This window comes from Mustelus asterias, chromosome 11 (assembly GCF_964213995.1).
Source record: "Mustelus asterias chromosome 11, sMusAst1.hap1.1, whole genome shotgun sequence".
Classification (NCBI taxonomy): domain Eukaryota; kingdom Metazoa; phylum Chordata; class Chondrichthyes; order Carcharhiniformes; family Triakidae; genus Mustelus; species Mustelus asterias.
Window position 1 is genome coordinate 36446281 of NC_135811.1, and position 15575 is coordinate 36461855.

Here is a 15575-nt window from a genome sequence, read left to right on the forward strand (position 1 = left end):
TTCATTGAGACATAGAAAATAAAGCAGTAGGCCATACTCCCTTAGTTAGCCATGGATAAGTACATCCTTCCCCTGAGTCTTTCTCCTTTGCAAAAAGTATTACAAAATATCTACTTAAATGTCTGTCACCGCATCTCTACTGACTTATCCCTTAACCTAAATTCCCAGTTTCTTTTAGCCAGCTCTGTCTTTATACCCTTATAATTGCCCTTTTTATTCTGTTCAAAATGCTAGTTTTTGACCCACTTTTCTCTCCCATGAACTGAATGCAAAATTCAATCAGGTTATGATCACTGCTCCCAAGAGGCACCTCTAATTTGAGGTCATCAATTAATCCTGTCTCATTGCACATTACAGGGTCTAGAATGGCCTGCTGTCTGTTTGGCTGTAGCACATGCTGCACTAAATATTGTCCCAGGAACACTCTATGAACTCACCTTCCAGGCTGTCTTTGCCAATCTACATGTAGATTAAAATCACACATGACTAACAGCGTAACTTTCTCACAATCGCTCATTATGTTATTTTGTGCATTCCATAGTATAATGTGGTTACTGTTAAAGAGTCTAGAAACTACTCCCACAGGTGACTTTGCCTTTGTTAACTCTACCCAAACTGATTCGACATCTTGATCTTTAGAACTAAGATTATGGGCCGGATTCTCCAACCTCGCTTGCAGCTGCGATTCTCCCATCCTGCTGCAGTGAATGGAGATTTGGCTGAGTGCCAAATTCTCCATCCTTGCCGGCAGTGGCGACGGTGGGGTGTGAACAGCCAAAAGTTCTGGCCTCTGTCGTCCTTCGTTAACAGATCTACCCTTCCACCTTTTCCTAGCTTCCTGTCCTTCCAAAAAGTCAAGCTTTGAATATTCAGGCTCCAGCCTTTGTCAGCTTACAGCAATGATTTATTCTGTCATTTGCATTATCTTTGCGGTACAATCACAAATGACTTGTACCTCGGACCCAGCATAACTCAAAATGCAAAAATTAGGCACTTCACAGCATTCAAAGCTGGACATGAAGTTCAACAAATTGAGATCATATCATCTGGCCCATTTACTTGAATGATGATTCTGCTATTTCCATTTCCATCTCCTCTGGACCCATCTCTTGTTTCTTTACGAGTCCCATAACCATCCCTTTTTGATTAATCATCATCCCTCTTTTTCATTAATCTCTCCTGTCTTGCACCTTATCACAGATCTACCCTTTTGTTCTTCTCTTTACCCACCTTTCCCTGCCTTGCTGGAGTAAGACCTGTTACCTCTCTAACATCTACAGTTCTGATGAAAAGTCATCGACATGAAATGTTGAGATGAAGTTTCCTGGTCCTGTGGAGACAGAACGGAGGCGTGCTGGGGGATTGAGTGGGAAGGTAGCTTTCAGATAGTTCCCCAATGCATTTCCGCCCCCGGTGGAGTTTCCCAGGGGGCGAGCTGGGAAAAGGTTTGATTGCAGACTCCATGGAGGCAGACAGCCAAGTAGGACAATCTAGGCTCCGATTATGGGCTATTTTGTAACAGCACACTGGTTTACCACTGTTGGAGTGGCCCTTACAGAGTATGGAACATGACAGCTCATTGGAGGCAAATGCAGGTTGGAGCTCATCAGAGTGGAGAGATCTCATGTCCCAGTGATGGGGTTCCATGATGAAAGACTTCAATCTCGTCCAAAGCCAATCGTTGGGAGGGGTTTCCCACCATCCAGATGGCCCTACCATTTTTAGACCCCTTTTTGCCAACACTACCGGAGGCAATGTCGAACCCTCGCATTCCCTTTTCTACCTCAGCAGCAACCACCTCGCCTGATGGAGCTGCTCTGATGGAGCTGCTAGCCATCCTGTTTTTCAGGACCTCCGCTTGGGTCTCCAATCTTGGGAACCCTCTGGGCCATCCTTAACAGTGGAGTGGGGAGGCAGACAATTATGAGGCCACCTCCCAAAAGATAGTGACAGTGGACGTGTTTGCAACATGAGCCAGCTGCAAACTCCCCTAGGATGCCAATGCCCACTGGAAAACTCAGCCCATTAACTTGTTCCCCTCCAGAAGCTACTTGACCTACTGAGTAACTCCAGCATTTTCTGTTTTTGTTGCAAAATCTAGTCTTGACTGGACACAGAACAGAATGATGGTACAAGTTGGTTTTAATTGTTGCCCGTGACTAAATCATGGTGTTGCAAGAGCTAATTATGCAAGAAGTCCTGGCATCTGTTTCCATAATACTATTTCCAAACCAGTGTCAGCATTAGAAGTGGGGTAAAAATTGGAGAATTCAGGGAGGTGTCCTCCAATGCCCTGCAGACTCAAAACAACAGCAGCATCATGATTGGGAATTTAAAAATTAAGTGAGTAAATTAGTTGCAGTCAATTTTGCCTGAATTGGCCAACCTCAAAGCGATTCGGGACTGATGCATAACCCCCACCGGCTCCGCCACTGTAAGTCTGAAACTTGCCCCACAGGGCAAGTTTACTTGGTCTGAGAATTGATTCATAGGACAGAAGTTGCATGATTCACAATGTTACACATTGGATAAATTTCAGAAGATATTGGGTCTTTCGTGACCTCCAATTGACAGCACAAAGTACTAGAGCAAGCCACTGCTAATTTACCGTGGAGTTGTTCCCCCAGGATTAATTTTCTAAGTGCTGGGATTGAGAATCAATTAGTACAAGACAAATGTGGACATTAATATTGTGTAAAGCATTTGTTAATCCACAAAATCCATATTTTCCACTGGGTCAGCAGCAGGAAATAGCGTTGTTAAACGGCCATTACTTATTCATTCTAGACAATCAAGAGGCATTTACAGTTTTGGTGTGTCAAGTGGGAATACTTTCTCTCGTGTTTGCTTTAAAAGGATTTATCTTTCTCTAAATCACTTTGCTGGATGAAGAAGTTTGGCTCCAAGCACAATAGTGTTAGAATTTTTGCACTCTCCTCATTTTGTCAATTTTCCAAGTGTCATGTCGAATCCTATCAAGATAAGTTCAATAGTTAAATAGAATTTGAATCTATTAATTTTACAGCGCCGGTGCTGGCAGGACAGGCACATTTATTGCGTTGAGTAACATTCTGGAGCGAGTGAAAGCTGAAGGTCTTCTAGACGTTTTCCAGACTGTCAAGAGTTTACGGATGCAACGGCCACACATGGTGCAAACATTGGTAATGATCTGTTCTGTTCTGGGTTTCCTAAGGCATTAGGTGGCACAGTGGTTAGCCTTGCTGCATCACAGCACCATGGACCTGGGTTTGATTCCCGGCTTGGGTCACTGTCTGTGTGGAGTTTGCATGTTCTCCCCGTGTCTGCATGGGTTTCCTCCTAGTGCTCCGGTGTCCTCATACAATCCAAAGATGTGGAGGTTAGGTGGATTGGCCATGCTAAATTCTCCTTCAGTGTACCCGGACAGGCGTCGGAGTGTGGTGACCAGGGAATTTTCACAGTAACTTCATTGCAGTGTGAATGTAAGCCTACTTGTGACTAATAAATAAACTTTAAAACTTGCACTTTACTTTTAAAAGAATTTGAAGCAATGCTGATCCTTTGAAAAATATATACTGTCACACATCAAGTATAATTTCATTTCTTTGAGAAAGTGTTTTCCTTTATCTTTGCAGGAGCAGTACGATTTCTGTTACAAGGTGGTACAAGATTTTCTAGATATACACTCCGATTATGCCAACTTCAAATAAGTGTTTGCCTTACGGATTTTTTTTTCTACCTTTTCAATTGTTAGCTGACGGGCCAGTAAAGCATCTTTTGTACATTAAATTATCGAGAATTTATTTTGTATTTTGCTATGCACTTGTTGTCTAGAAGAATATTACTAATACGTTGAAGGTCTTTCCCTTATTGTCTTGTGACTGTGCTTTTGAGTGTCCAGGTTACAGTAATTGAGGAGTCATGCATCTGTCAGGAGTCATTCAATATTTTTAACTGAATGAGGTAAATGGAGCACATTTATCGTCCGTCACACTCCTAAAAGATCTTTATTTAAAAATAAATCTTTTATACATCATTATCAGTTACATTGTATTTTGAACCTTGAATGTACAGAAGATTGAATCAGATCTACTGAAAAAAATTAATTTGTGAAAATATCAACAATGTGTGACCGCCTCAAAGAGTTACAAAATATGAATTTATACTGCGCATTGGAGTTTGCATTATTTTCAGAAGGTTGGGTGTAATGCATATATAATAGATATATTTTTATATGAAAAGTTTACAGTGTTATAATGTTAGTTGCATATCATGCGTTTCGACATTGTGTTTGCTAACCTAAAATGTTTGTTCTTAAACATGTTTCATGACAATACATTGTTGTCCAGAAGTTACTCCTTTTATCTATTTATTTTATAAACTAGCTTGGCCAGTGTTGCATCAGGACCGCACCCCCTCCTCCCTGCCTTTCATCCCCTTGCTGTTGGTCAGGTTAGCCCAACATTAACCAGTCTACATCTGGTGAGATTCATCAGGGCACGTTGATCCATTGTAAATGAGGCTGGGGTAATCATGGCTGTTTCTGCACCTCAGAATATTTATCTGATCAGCAGATCACCAATCAATGGCTCAACATTCAAAACTCATCCTTCAGTCATATTGATCATTGTCACACCACTGCTACACACGGCGGGTGAAATTCATTCGCATAGCGCCACTTCTAACAGTACAGCACAGGCTATGTTGATTCCCAGGAGACAGACATTGCTGCAGGCTGCTACCTGCGTAGCCCATGTGGTGTTCCTCAATGATATCAATGAAGAAAGCTGCTTGGAGCACGTGGGTAGCAGACCGCAATGCCTCCTGTCAATGGACAATCGACATAGTTCTATACAGCATGCCACACAATCAAATTTCTACCCCGCAGAACTTAGGTCATGTTTTAAATAAATATGAAACTCTTTCTACATCCATAAACTTTGTATGTTCATTAAAATGATATTGCTGTAACATTTGTTTTGCTGAAAAAAAGTGCCCATTTTATCCATAGTTCCATATTTTCACCTACAGAGTGATCATTCTTCTAAGTAGAAAAAGGTAAAAATCCATCAGGTTGATGATCATCTGAAAGAGAAAGAAACACTGATGCGACATTATTTCAGAAGTTTGTTAGCCTAGTAAATAAACTTATCTCTGAGCGGTTTTGGTATTGAAATGGGGTTTTACTGAACAGTCCCAGGAGTAAAATAATAATTTGGTATATTTACAGTCAATGAGAGATGCCAATTTAAAGCATGGAAGTGCAGTTGCCAATTATGTAGTATCAAACCAAATGATAACTGACATGATTCCCTTTTAGGCCACGTGTAAATACACTCAGGAAGGCAAATGAAGATAAAATAGAAATGAAATGAAGATAACTCTAGAAATAAATTAGATGTTCTGCTTTGTGTTAGACTGCCAGAAATGTGGGGAAAATGAGGAAGTACAGAAACAAACACTTAAGAAAATTGAAAGGAAGAAAATGAAGTTGTTTTTCACTGGTGAGATTATTCAGAATGCAACTGAATGTCTTGTTGCCATCATAGAATGTTACAATATAGAAACAGGCCATTTGGCCTCTGCTATTGGCTCTTCACAGGAACCAAGCCTAATTCCTCATGGTCCCTCTCCGTACCCTTTAATGTTCCTCTTTTAAAAGCAACTTTCTAATTCCCTGCTTAAAGAACTCCCTTTCGCAACAGTTTGTAGGAAATTCTGCACCATCTTTATAATTATATTTGGGTATTGCTGAATAAAGAGACATGGTGAAGCAGTGCGACATTTGTGTGTACTGGAAGCTATATATATTAACACAGGGCCCTGGTTTTTTTTTGCCGGCCAAAAGAGAATGTACACACATTGTACCTGTTTCAGCTAAGTGGCGGCCATTCGCTGACTCATCGCTCAGGCCAATGTCTTGACCAATCAGGGTCAAACAGTCTGGTTTAAAATTTAAACAAGGCTTGATAGTTAACTGTTTGTCACCTGGTGCATTCTCTATGGCAATGCCTTTATTAATCAAAGTCCACTTGCCAACCAATCTGTACACTCTTCTCATACAGTATAAACTGTTGTTTTCCCCTCATATTGGTATTCTTGTGAAGTGTCCTGATGAGTGCTAGATAAAAAGATTCAACATATCTCTCTTTTTCAGCAACACTCAAGTTCTGCACTACCAAACGACTATTAATCATATTTAGGGAAAGATATGCTTGCATTAGAGTGGTACAGCATAGGTTCATGAGATTGGTTCCTAGAATGAAAGGGTTGTCCATGAATAAAATGAGTTTATAATCTGTGGGGCTCAGAAGAATTAGAGCTAATCTTTGAAAGATTCTGAAGAGGCTTTACAAGTTACATTAAGAGGCTGTTTTCCTGGCAAGTGAATCTAGAACACAGGGGCACAGTCTCAAGATAACGGGCCAATCATTTAGGACTGAGATGAGGAAAAGTTTCTTCAAACAAAGGGTTGTGAATTTTTTTAATTCTGTGGTCCAGAGGGTTGTTGAATGCTCCATTGTTGAATATATTTAAGGCTGAGAGACTCAGATTTTTGTCACTCAGAAAATCGAGTGATTTGGGTATCAGGTGAGAAAGTGGAGTTGATGCTGAAGTTCAGCCATAACTTGGTTGGCAAGTGGATTTTGATTAATAGAGGTGTTGCCATAGAGAATGCACAAGGTGACAAACAGTTAAGTATCAAGCCTTATTGAATGCTGGAGCAGGTTCAAGGGGCCATCTGGTCTACTCCTGTTCCTATCTCTTATGTTTTAAGTAACAGGTTTTTTCAATGCCCTTTTAATTTTCCTAAGTCGATCGACTTTAAAAAGAATCTTTATGGCTATCTTAATTTTTTTATTAACTGCAGTAAATCATTATAATATATTCATGCTGCTGAAAATATCGATCTAGTTTTTATTTAACCGGTTCAGTGTTAGCAAACGATGTCCAGTCTGTTACTCAATACTAAACAGCCCTAGTGAATGAACACCTTTCATTGCTTCTCTTTCAATCTGCAGTGGGCTTTCCAAAGCTCAGCACAATACTCCAACAGCAGTGTAGTTAAAGGGGGCAATTTACATTTCCCTGTTTAGCAGGGAAGTAAGGGGCAGCTGTGAAAATATAGAGTCTCCAGTTCCCTCTTCACAATTGCTTCTTTTTGATTTTAACATCATTGGTAAATGAGGTGCCTGTCAGGTATGAGTGGGAAGTCCACGCGTTATTCCAAGTTGGGAGACCTATAATATCAGGAGCATTTTAATTGCACACTGACCTGGTCTGAAATCAATTAGAGGAGTATTCCACACTGGCCCACAATGAAATTCTCAGTCTCTGCTTTACCCAGAACAATACAATCACCCTCCCCTGCCCGCCAGAGTGTGGGACCTTGCCAAACAACCGCCTCCCTCATAACTTACTCATTTATATATGCACTGGTGAAACTTGCTGTAGTGCCATCAATGGCCTCTAGGCCAAGAGAATTCCCTTTCCCCTGTACCAGCTAGCTGCCCCCTCCCACACTTCTTGGGCGGGCTGCTGAGCTATGGCTGGTATTCAGGTACAGCAAGTAATTAGAAAAACTAATAGAATGTAATCGTTTATTGTTAGGGAAATTGGTTACAAGAGTAGGGAGGTTATGCTCAAGTTGTACAGGGCATTGGTGAGACCACATCTGGAGTATTATGTACAGCATTGGTCTCCTTATTTAAGGAAAGACGTAAATGCTTCAGAAGCTGTTCAGAGAAGGCTTACTAGACTAATATCAGGAATGAGAGGGTTGTCTTGTGAGGAAAGGTTGGAGAGTTAGGTTTGTATCCACTAGAGTTCAGAAAAGTAAGGGGCAACCGGATCAAAACCTTTAAGATCTGAAGGGTATTGATGTGGAGAGGATGTTTCCACTTGTCGGAGAATCTAGAATTAGGGGTCACTCATTTAAGACAGAGATGAGGAGACACTTCTCTCAGAGGATTGTGAGTCTCTGCAACTCTCATCTTCATAAGACAGTGGAAGCAAAGTCTTTGAATGTTTTTAAGGCAGAGCTAGATAATCTTTGATTAACGGAGGGGGTGGGGGGGGGGGGAACGGTCGGTGAAAGGTTATCGGAGGCAGGCAGTAATGTGGGGACGAAGTTACAATCAGATCAGCCATGATCTTATTGAATGGCGGTGCAGGCTCGAGGAGCCAAGTGGCCAACTCCTGCTTCTAATCCGTATGGTCATATGTAGGTAAGACCTGGGAATTCAAATACCCTTCACCCACCCAAACCCACCTTAGACTAAACTGCACTCCTGAAATAATGTTAAACATGACCTCTTTGCTTCTCTATTCTGTGCCTGTGGATGCAAAACCAAGGATCACATTTGTCTTTTCTTACAGCCTTACTTGTAGCATTGATAGCATTAATAACCTGTGTTTCTGCTTCCATGTTTCATTTAAAATGATACCAATCAAGGTGTGTTTTCTCTTTATATTCTGAGTTCATTTCTACATTGAACTCCATCTGCCACCTATCTGCCCATTGGGCTAACATGTGTCCTCCAGTGATCTTAACAATCCATGTTACAATTTGCTGTACATTATTTAGTGTTCTGTACAGATTTTAATATTGCTTCTTGAATGGTTGCCCATAATATTTACATGTATTGAAAAGGCTCCATTATAGAGCCCCCTAGAGCACCACTCAGTGATTTTTTTTTCAATTTGGCAAAGCTTTTTAAAAAACTTTTAATCTTTGTTTCCTGCTCACCAACCATCATTACCTTGGTCACATTCCTCCTAATTCCAAGAGCCATTATCTTTGTCATAAGTCCATTTTGTGTAACCTTATCAAAGAATTTTTGAAAATCTAGATGAGCGACATTCACTACATTTACTTGCACTGCATTGATTTGAAACCGTCTAGAAGGTTGAATAAGCATGACCAACCTTAATTTGTGCTGCTTGACTATGATTATGATTCTCCAACTTAAGTTTCTAACATAAAACCTCTGCGTGGCATTTAACACCAGTCCAAGTTTCAGGTTGTTTGCACTTGGAATCTATTACAAATCTAGCCATCGCATTTCCCAATAGTCCACAGGAATTAATGGAAAAAGTAGTTTCTACAATCTATATTTTGGTGTCTCAGTAGATTACATTTAAATTACTGAAGTTGAATTAAAATTAAACAAATTTTTCAATATCCTTGATTTTTAAATTGGTTTGCAGATATTAAAAGTATCTATTTTAATGTCTAAATGTAAATCTATTATTAAAATGCAATTTTCAGGTTTTTTGGGGGCAAATTGAAAAGCAGCTGATAACTTTGCTGGGCATATTTTAGGAGACAACATAGTGTTCAGTTCATCTTGCATTTGAGAATACCAGGACCATCCAATTCTTGGGTCTATTCAAAAAATAAGTGAAATTCTTCAAAAAACATCTGGTCACACTATCATCTGCAGATGTCGCCCTATATAAACTTTGGAGCTGCAGAAATGACTGAATATCATTATTAAGCATTCGAAAGAAATGTACTTTTCATTAAACTAGCTTGAAAATTCCAGTTGTATCTAGATTTGGTGGTGATAGTGTTTCAGTGCTGTTGATTTGCTTTCGTTGGTGATTGCTTTAATTTTATTTGGAACTTTGTTCTTTTACTGCTGACCTCTTCCCCTCACTGCCCATTTTCCTTTCTATATTTTTTTTTCTTCCCCTTTGTCCAAAATAAATAACTCACCAAGTCAGTAATCAAAATGTAATTCTTACAATCATGACTCATTGCTTACTGATCATATTAGGATGATGTGAGGCTGAACCCTTGCTTCCTTTCTCGATCATCAAGGGTGGCACAGTGGTTAGTGCTGCTGGCTCACAGCGCCAGGGACCCGAGTTCAATTCCAGCCTCGGGTCACTGTGTGGAGTTTGCACGTTCTACCCCTATCTGTGTGGGTTTCCTCCCACACTCCAAAGATGCGTGGGATAGGTTGATTGGCCCCCCATGCTAAAGAAATTGCCCCTTAGCGTCAGGGGCATTAGCAGGGTAAATACATGGGGTTATGGGGATAGGATTGTTGTCGGTGCAGGCTCGATGGGCCAAATAGCCTCTTTCTGCACTGTAGGGTTTCTATGAAGATGAAGGATGTTAGTTCATGGGGGAAGGGGTAGCGGGGAGTTGAAATTCTTTCCATTTCTGGAATCCAGGCTGCAAACTTTTCAGCATCCAGTTTTAGCCAGGCAGGGAGCAATACAAAGGAGGCACTGCAGTACGTGCCCAAACCAGGAAGCCCATGGCCAACCCACAATTGGGCCTCATTTGAATAACGTGCTGAACTCACTGGAGCCTGTCCGGCCTCCACAGGCAGCTCACCTGCTGCTTCAAGTTACAACAAGCCCTCACATAAATGCTCGGGATTGAGGAAGTTGTGGAGTGCATGTGGGAGGAGAATGGGCGGGGGATCAATCACAAGCTGCTTCAGCTGCAGCAGCCATTGAAAATTCCTGTCCTGGCCAGCTCAATCTTCCCACCCCGCTCATTGCGAAAGTTTCATTGGCGAAAGAATTAGTCCTGCCATTTACAGGTATAAAGTATTTAACACCTGCTGTAGACAGTATCCAGGGATGAGAGAAAAATGTCTTGTAGAATTTTATAGAATCCCTTCAGTGCAGAAGGAGGCCATTTGGCCAATCTGGACTGACTATCCGCTAAAGCATCCCACCCAGGCCGTATCCCCGTAACCCCATGTAATTATCCTACTAAACCCCCTAACCTACACCAACAGGCAATTCAGCATGGCCAATCAACCTAACCTGCACATCTCTGGACTGTGGAAGGAAACCAGAACACCCAAAGGAAACCCACGCTAAGGAGTGAGCAGTCTGGTGTAATTCCAGGATCCAGCAGAATTTGTGGCCATTGAGGCAGAATGAGCAATGTAGTCAGATGAAAATCTTATTCAGCCACAAGATTGGTTTGAGTAAGGCGTCATGGTGGTACAGTGATTAGCACTGCTGCCTCACTGCGCCAGGGACCCGGGTTCGATTCCCGGCTTGGATCACTGTCTGTGTGGAGTCTTCACATTCTCCCCGTGTCTGCGTGGGTTTCCTCTGGTTTCCTCCCACAGTCCGAAAAACGTGCTGGTTAGGTGCATTAGCCATGCTAAATTTTCCCCCAGTGTACCCGAACAGGCATCAGAGTGTGGCAACTAGGGGATTTTCACAGTAACTTCATTGCAGTGTCAATGTAAGCTTACTTGTGACACTAGTAAATAAACTTTAAAATTTTCAAATCATGCTGAAGATCCATTATCAACTGTACCTTTAGATTTAGGTTTCTTTCACTCTAATTTTACAATACTTAAATTTAAGATGTAAATTTGTACTCGTGAGATACAGTCTACTTTAGAAAATACATAAAAGCCTACACAATTAATTTTCACTAACCCTCATCTTTAATACTCGACCTATTAGATCACTACAGTGAGAAAATTGAAAAGCAACATCGCCAAATATGGCTGAAAACAATCTATTTTTTAAAATGTTTTCAGGAGGATAGAGAGAATTAATATTTCATATTTAAACCAAACCAAAACCAAACACACATTTTTCTTTCTCTCGTTACTAATATGGGTTAGATACCTCAGTGTATGCACCAGGCTTTCTCTTGCAGATCATTATATAGTGAGTTGAGTCTTACAATGGGCAGGAAATGTGCAACCCTTTAATGTTCCCTGTTCTGTTTTCAAGTATGAAACATCAAATCATGCATACACAGCTAATCCTGCACCTTGTATTTCCTTTTCAACTGAATTGGCCACTTGAAGAAATGCCTAGGTTACATACTTAAACTTTTGTTTTTACTTGGCATGCCTGAGAATGTCTTAGTGCATTTTATAATATCTACTTCCACTGTGCCACAGTTGCCTAGGGAAGAAAGCATGAATTAATCAGCATGTGTGTTAATTAACAATGAGAAGTAAATGTGTTGCCATATTTTTAATAAATTGCGGGTATTTTTACACCCAACCTTTAAGAGAAGCTACAGGCAAACAAGCTTGTAAATCTGAAAGCACACTATTATGTGTATACTGCCATTTATTACTGTTAGTCTCACCCAGTGAACTGCTTATCTTCCTGTGCAATATACAATTTAATTATTTGTATGTAGGATGTATACAGTTAAATCAATAATCTTAACAAATAGAGATTTAATGTGGAATGCTTTATTGTGCTCATTGTGTTTATAAAGTGCTAATGTATTTTTCAATTTTTTCATATGCTTTACAAATGAAGTTTCTTTGTTTTCACATTAAGATGCATAATACAGTACCTATAAAAGGCCAAATACTGATGAGAAGAAACTTCTGATCATTTCATCTAAATCAGTTACTGAGTGACTAAAGCTATTGAATGATGCAGCTCCTCATCAGCCCCATTTCTGCATCAACTTCTATTGTAAACTGAATCTACAGTGACGCCCACTGTAGTTCGTGACATTCCTAAGTCACAATGCTGATAGCACTGTATTTACTCTAATAATTCCCTCTGCAAAAGTTGTGAGTATGTTTACAAGTTTGTTAACATAAACATGGATTAACAGCAGGTGGGGTTTTAATCAGTAATGTGCGAATCAAAGTGACGTACTCAGCACAATTCAACATCCAGGTTCATTCAAACCTGCAAAGCTACCCATTTCAGCCCAAAGGTAAGGGAGGAAAGTCAGCAAGTTATGGAAATAGGAGGACTTCCTGCCCTGTCTGTTGCCATCTTCCAATAGCCACAGAAAACCTGTACAGAATGTTTTCCTAGTGTTTGTCTACACTATTACATATTGACTAGCTGAAAAATTTGGACTTGAAGATTGGGGAAAAAATTACATAATTATTACCTGATCAAGCACTGTATTTTCCCTAATTATTTTTAAACTCATGTTTTTCTCCTCTTAAAAATGATGAATCTTCTCAGATGATTCGTCCCCTGTACTGCGGCCAAAATAGGTGTGGGAAATGGCTATAGAAGGGCAAGCGCAGTTTTTTTAAAAAGGCAGTATTTTTCTGGATGCAAATAATTAATTACAGGAGCTCTTGTATCCCTCCTTCTGTGGTTCGGCCTCCAAAGCATTTCAAACTATTGAGCCAGCTTCAAGGTTTGTCTCGGGCAACAGGAACAATTGTCAGGTTCATCAAAATTGAAATGTAAATCTGGTGCCCAGTTTTGGAGTATTTCCTTGGAATGGAGTATATTGTTGGCTTTCTGGCGCTCTTTGTGTGGCAACTGCGGGTAAGGCATCGCCTGTTACCTGTCCTCACTAGGAGAGTTGCCATTTATCTTAGGCAAGTCTACTCTGGGAACTGAGATTAAGTTTCCAGTGGAGCAATCATGCCCATTAATTTGAATTGGGGTTTACTAAAGGATAATACATAATAGCTCAAGTAATGCACTGTTTTATCAAATGTGACTATGTAGCAGGTGAAAGTGTCCATTGCGGCATTATCCACCATATTCTGTTGCATTGCTTCTGAAATTCTAAAACGGGCACAATTCGATGAAAGGTTTGTGGCTTTCCATAGTAATGTATTATCAGATTATATTTATAAACACTTGGACTGATTAAACCAAATGTAAAGAAAAGGTAAAACACTGGTGGTTAAATTACAGAATTCTTTTCATTTGGCCTTTTATAAGTCACTATTGAACTTTTATTTGAATAAAAACTGAGATTCTGTGTATTTCTGTTTTAAGTGATATAATTATTTGACCCTGAGACCTCTCCCATTGCACTAATCTACTGACTATTGTGCTTTAAAAACACAACGAATATATAAAGAACATTGTTTTGCTTTTGAATGTGTGAAATTTGCCTGAAATTTCAACATTAAAACAGATCCTATAGCTTTAATTTACAAGAAGTATTGTTATGGGATGGCATTTTTTGGGGGGTGCAACAATAATCATTTTAAATGTTGATAAAATAGTATTATTCTAGCTGTTTGTCCTCAGAAATCTATTCTTATTTGTAAAAAAAAAGGCTTTGGTATGGTTGTTTCATATTTCATCACAATTATAAGAAATATATTCAAACAAAGAAAGAAGATTAATTGTAATTTTTCAAATCACAATATATTTGCCCTAAGATTATGCCATCCCTAAAATGATATATGAACGCTGTTTTAAATGTTTCTTTTTGTTGAAATATATGATTATGTATTAAAAGACCATTATTAATCTATTGCAAAAATCTGCGTTAAGTTGAAATTTATGCCGTTTTACCAGCTCGCATGCTCATGTTTTGTTCATGGTGGTCTACCGCCATCTTAATGTTATTTATCCATCTTTGCTAAATGATATTTTTGCAGTTCAAATCCATTAATAAATGGCAAACGAGAATCGTAAATTATCTCTGTGGTGCGTCTGTTTATGTTTTAGTATATTGGTCTGTTTTTAAATAGACACAAACATCATTGAAAACTACGATGTCAGTATTTTCTTTGGGAATTTAAACATAACAATGAAACTCCCTGGTACAATTCTTTGGCAGAGTATTATCTCCCTATGATGCTATCGTCAGACAATCATCTCAGTAAATGTTAAGATTGTATTAAAATACAAAGCATAATATTAATCTTTTTTCAAATTCTAAGAAGATCAATGTCCTCCATTATGAAAATGTGTATTCTTTTGCCCACTCTCATATAAAATGGAGTTGTGATGAAACTAAGTATAAAATAGTTTGTTTATTTATTAGTGTCACAAGTAGGCTGACATTAACACTGCAATGAAGTTACTGTGAAGCTCCCCTAGTCGCCACACTCTGGTGCCTGTTCGGGTACACTGAGGGAGAATCTAGCACCTGACCAGCACATCTTTCGGACTGTGGGAGGAAACCCATGCAGACACAGGGCGAATGTACTGACTTTGCACAGACAGTGACCCAAGCCGGGAATCGAACTCAGGACCCGGGTGCTGTGAGGCAGCAATGCTAACCACTCCCATAAGTAATAAAGGCTGCACTGTTGATGCTGGAAATCTGAAATATAATCAGAAAATGCTGAAAAAAGGTCAGTGGGTCAGACAGCATCTGTAAAGAAACAGAGGTTATATGCTGGAAGTGAGTTCTGGGCGGAGGGGAAGCAGTTGTGAGCTTGGAGAATCCAGAAAAACGTGTTTCCCGAGTGCCCTGCACAATGTTAGTGTAGGACCCCTTTAAACTATTTTCTGTGGGATTTGTTTGCAGGCGGCTGGATTGATTGACTGTCTGGAGGCCTTTAAGAGGGTAAGCCAGTTTCACAGGAACAAAACCCACAGGAGTAGGTAGGAGTATTGGGGAAGTGAGAAAATTCATTCGGGGGTGTGATCTTCCCTGGTGATCTGGGGAATACTGATAGCAGGATGAGATCTGATAGTGGTGGGGATGGGGGCAGCTGGTCAGTGGTGTTTACTGGGTAGTCTGTTGGATGCGGAGGAAGAATTCCTGCTCCTCCTGGCCCACAAGATGTGCTGTAAAAGCACTTACCTCATGGATTCAGTTGCACTCATCCCCTTCAAGCTGCTGAGTCCTGTGAGGCTCAAGAAACCATGCTGTCAGTGGTTAAAAATAGAATGACTGTTAAAGTGAA

At 40.0% G+C, this 15575-nt stretch overlaps 1 protein-coding gene across 6 annotated transcripts in view; it reads left to right on the top strand.

Moving 5' to 3' along the window:
• Positions 1-14352, top strand: part of ptprea (protein tyrosine phosphatase receptor type Ea) — a 221154-nt gene extending 206802 nt beyond the window's left edge. For all 6 annotated transcript variants that reach the window (XM_078223445.1, XM_078223446.1, XM_078223447.1 and 3 more), the window contains 2 exons: positions 3026-3161; positions 3615-14352. In XM_078223445.1, coding sequence (XP_078079571.1) covers positions 3026-3161; positions 3615-3689 — 211 coding nt within the window. In that variant the 3' untranslated portion in view covers positions 3690-14352. The remainder of the gene's footprint in view (positions 1-3025; positions 3162-3614) is intronic.
• Positions 14353-15575: the final 1223 nt, after the last annotated feature.